Raw genomic sequence first — 4,983 nt, forward strand, 5'->3', positions numbered from 1 at the left:
TAAAAATAATTTATGCATTCATTTAATAATTTATGCATTTTATCCAAAGCGACTTACAGTGCATTCAGGCTATATATTTTTTTACCAGTATGTGTGTTCCCTGGGAATTGAACCCACGACCTTTTGCGCTGCAAACGCAATGCTCTACCACTGAGCCACAGGAACAAATATATATACACACACATATGTGTATATATATACAGTGGCCTGATGTATTTGTTGTATTGGTCATGAATTATAAAAAAGATTTATATATATACATACAATTCCTAAAAGACAAAAACTATGATTGATTGATGGATTGATTGATTGATCAAAGCTCACTTTTTATTCTAATCTTTTTTATAATTCATGACCAATACAACAAATACATCAGGCCACTGTGCACCATTTTCCCTCTAGTAGACATCTAGTAGACATCTAATGAGAAAGATCATCTAAACCACAATGAGTGACAAACCAGAGCCTTGAGCCCTTCACACAGTGTAGAGAGTTTGTAATCTGACTAAACATGGGTGTTGTCAGGCCTGTTGATGACAGGATCCCGGAGAGCCAATCATGGGTGACGGCACGAGCCCAAGAGATGTCTCAGAAAGCAGGAAGCTGGAGTCCTGAAGGCCAAAACCCAGACGACACTGCAGATAACCACAGACAATCTCAGGTACACAGAGCCTCATTTACAATCTCATTTACAATTTTCGGTGAGGGTACCTATGTAAATGCTTAAATTTATGAAAATTACTTTAGGGTAGTGCATCACTGTACTCTTAACCTCAAACATTACCAGATTAGTATGATAGTACAACAATAAATGCAAGTGAAATAAAAAAGGTGCGATTTAAAAAAAAAATAATAATAACTTTTTGTGATGTGAGAGCCACTATTTCACTACTTTATGAATTCTCCAGCAGCATATAACTCCCTCACAGCATGATAATATTGGTTGGACTTCAGAACGTTCATTTAGTGTCAAACCATTGGACGTCTCAGTGGATCAATAACGTTTTCTCTGCCTTTATAAGACAGCAAATCAGATATTCACGTCTTTTGTGGAGGGTGTCCATTGGAGCGGTTTGTTTTCATAACCCTGAATGGTTGGTCTGTCTATCCCTCATCCATGTGCATCTCATTGGCAGACAACAACAAAGCCCCCTTCTCTGTAAAAACTGAATTTGGTGGACTATCTTCCACACTCTCTTATTCTCTTTCTTATATTTTCCTTCAGTCTGTGTGTCCTTCTGTTACTGTTTATATTCTTTTATTAATCTCACATGTCTGCTTTGTATGGTGAAGCTCATGTCATTGAATATATGCATCCATATTCGACTGTCTGGGAAGGATGTTTAAACCCTTCCGCAGTCTTACGTGCCATTATACTGTCAGGAAGTGAGACACTCCTACCCAGCTCAACTATTCATTAAATTCATGTCAGGAACCGCAGTCACTTTTATCCAAAGCTTATCAATAAGAAAGACAACATAAGCAATTCATAAGAAGTAAGTAACAAAAGAAAAGCTGCAAAACACAGTTCTAAAATTGATTAGAAAAGTCAAGCTTTACTGAGCAGATGAAAGTGAGAAACATAAGATAATATTGTTTATTGAGAATATATTTTTTTTTATTGCAAGAGCTTATAGGCATAGTTCACCCAAAAAAATTAAAACTGAACAATTAAAAACACCATTAATTAATCACCCGCATGTCAATCAAAGCTCATATGACTTTCTTTTTTTTTCTATGAAACAGTGAATTTTTGAAGAATATCCAGAGCACTAACATAACATAATGACAGAGAATGAGGACTGGGGTTGTTACTCTCCAAAATGACCACAAAAATAAACACACATGGTCCATAAAACTTGTGCACTATATTTATTTATTTATTTTATTTTTATTTTTTAAAGAAATATGGTAGTTAGTTTGCTGAGGTTTAAGTCACTATTTACTGGACAAATCTTAACATCTATGTTCATAAGAGAAGTAGCAATGTCTAATTCATGTTTGAATCATTTATTGGTGTCAGATCTTATGAATGAATCCAGTTTACAAAACCAGTCTGTTTGAATCAGAGTTAGGTTTACTCATTGACTCAACGATCCAGTCACAGCATTCAACAGCTCTTTGTGAAAAGAAATTAGTGAATAACGACTTATATTTTGGTCTTTTTCTTACAGTTGTTATCATATGGCATCAGATCATTTTGAATTATATTGCACAGATCTTTCCTATGATTCTTCCATCTTTCTTGAAGCTTGAAAGCTTCAGTCCCCATTTATTGTGATTCAAGAATTTGCTGGTTGCTCCTTTTTGTGCAAAGTCCTTCTTTTGTGTTCTATGGAGGAAAGAAAGTCATACTGTTTAGAAGAATGTGAGGGTGAACAAATGATGTCTAAACCTTTAACAAAAATGCAGAAGCATAATTGAGTCAAGAGATGTGTGTCTAGGGCTGGCCGATATGGCAAAAAAATTCAATCTAGATTTTTTTCAGTACGTTTGACCGTTTCTCGATTTTTACGATTTACGACTTAAAAATGTAACTACAACATGATTCAAGTAACTTTTTCTTTATTAACCCTCTAAAGAAATTTCTATTTTAAGTGCACCACACATGAAGTTGTCAACATGATGTAAATGTTAAACAAATCACTTGTCTTAACGTTAAATATCTTTGCAAAAATGTGCATGAACTGCATCTTCTACAAACTTGTCTTATACATATTATATGTTCAGAAATACAGTAGTAGTTCTTTACAGGTTTTTATTTGATTGCGCTGCTTTTCCACTGTTTTTTCTATGTAAACTTGGACGCATTTGACTGTTGCTCTTGCATCTCTTGCAGCGTCTCATGCATAAAACGGCATTCTAAAAACGCGCCGCTCAAGTTGAAAGAACTTCAACTTAACTCCCATCTTCCTGCATTTTATTCCTATTCCACTGCCCGTGTCACATCTTTGTCAACACAAAAGCGCATTCTGTGTGAATGGCACCTGGTGATATATTCTACTTATGGTCCTTCACAGAGCGTGTCACACGTGAGCGGTTAATCACGTGCGCCGACATGCGGTTGGATCATTCTTTTCTCTTTACTGTTAACATTGACATATTGTCAAAGTGTCTAATTCTAACGTTTGGTAATATTTCTATTCAAAATCAGGATTCCTAAAAAATTAAATCGTGGCATAAAATTACATTTGAATTAATCGATAAAATCTGAAAAATCGCCCAGCCATATGTGTGTCTATGTATTTGAAGCTGGGTCACAGTATATCCTGTTTGTGATCTAAGAGAGAGAGAGTAGTTTCTAATACCATCATCTCCTGATCTTCTCTCAGTGATCCTGTAATTGAAGCCCTGCATGTATTTACCCAGCTAACAGCATCAGATCCTACTTTTTGCAACCCCAACAGCAGTTACATATAGAACAGAGGCTGGGGCAGGACTGTCCTGCTACTCTTGCATCTCCCCACAGGGTGAAGGGAGAGATGAAGGTGGAGATGTCCTCCTTCCATCCACTGTGCTTAGGCCTGTCTCTCAGGCCCCTGGCATTCACTCTTGCCTGCTGTCCCTGGGCAGTCATGCATGGTCTCCCTCTGTTTCTGCAGACAGTAGAGATGAGAGAGATGGGGCGGGACGGGTACTCGGACACTGAGCACTATCTGCCAATGGAAGGCCATGGCAGGGCTGCTTCCATGCCTCGACTCCCAGCAGACAACCAAGTGAGCGCCTCATCCTGTCATTCCTTCGTGTTTCCCCCCTTCCTTTTCTTCTACCCCCTTTTCATATCTGTCCTTCCTTTCTTGACCCTCCAAACATTCCACTTTCCATTCCTGCATTAAACAAATGAGCCCATTGGCCAGATAAAGCAAAGAGAACCCATTATAGCATATGCAATGGATTGATATCCTTTACAAACAAGTGTGAGGGTGAATTACACAAACGAGTCAATTATGCTAAGTCGCTAAGTCATAACGATAGTAGATGGCTAAATGGTGCATTAAGTCAAGTATTCAGCCATGCAGTCTATGGAGATGAAATGTGTAAGATGGTATAGCAGCATGAATTACATTTCATTAGGGACACATGTTCAGGTGTTTACATACTATGGGTCATGTAGACGGGGTAATAGTGGAACTGAGTAACAGGGACGACCCCCCCCCCCCCCCCCCCCCCAACAACCGACGCTAGCCATTGACTTGGTATGGAAAAAATACTATGGATGTCAATGGTTACCATTAACTGTTTGGTTGCCAACATTCTTCAAAATATCTTCTTTTGTGTTAAAGAAACTCATACAGGTTATACAGGTCATACATAAACTATCCCTTTAAACTTTCAGAAACGCTCAAGGTGATAGTGGTGCAATTGCTACTGTATATATGGAATAAAAACTTGATTGCTGTCTGTGCCACAAATACTCAAGAAAAGCTTGTAATGCACCTGCTGGACTCTCTCTTCTCGGCTGGTTTGCTCACTTTTCAGATGTCAAACGCGGTGGTGGTTCCTCTCTTGCTCCTGTGCATTCAATCTTTACCTTCTTTGCGTAGAGATGGCGCCCCCTTTAAGGTGGCTTTAGGTATTGCAAGAAAAATGTAGATAAAGATTAGTACTTCCAAGGGCTTCTTTCCTCAGCCATAAACGGTTCTTTAGAGGAGATTGGAAGTCTTAACTCTTCAGACGTGTTCGTTACAGCCACATCGTTCAATAATCAGAAGGTATCAATGGTTCATGATGCCTCAAATCTCTATGAATCCTCAACCACTATTTTGGAGGAGGGCTCTGCTCATCTTCCTTCTTCAGGAGAATTCAGCGGATTGGGGTCCGCGATCTTCCTGGAGGAGCTCGACCGGGAATGGGAGCTCGACCAAACCCGGTCGGCTCTCAAAGACTCCCGTCTGAGCTTCAGCAGTAGATCTGAAGATGAAAACCGAGAGGGACTGTCCTCTACTTTCTACTTTGAGAGCGAGCGAGAGGCGGCCACCACCG

At 39.1% G+C, this 4,983-nt stretch overlaps 1 protein-coding gene across 1 annotated transcript in view; it reads left to right on the top strand.

The window, feature by feature from the left end:
* LOC107737767 (voltage-dependent P/Q-type calcium channel subunit alpha-1A-like) overlaps positions 1 to 4,983 on the top strand; it is a 115,608-nt gene that overhangs the window by 98,927 nt on the left and 11,698 nt on the right. Inside the window, exons 45-46 of the mRNA XM_016549389.1 lie at positions 526 to 661; positions 3,603 to 3,716. Of these exons, the coding sequence (XP_016404875.1) occupies positions 526 to 661; positions 3,603 to 3,716 (250 nt within the window). The remainder of the gene's footprint in view (positions 1 to 525; positions 662 to 3,602; positions 3,717 to 4,983) is intronic.

This window comes from Sinocyclocheilus rhinocerous, unplaced genomic scaffold, assembly GCF_001515625.1.
Source record: "Sinocyclocheilus rhinocerous isolate Xijiao unplaced genomic scaffold, SAMN03320098_v1.1 scaffold43, whole genome shotgun sequence".
NCBI classification, from domain to species: domain Eukaryota; kingdom Metazoa; phylum Chordata; class Actinopteri; order Cypriniformes; family Cyprinidae; genus Sinocyclocheilus; species Sinocyclocheilus rhinocerous.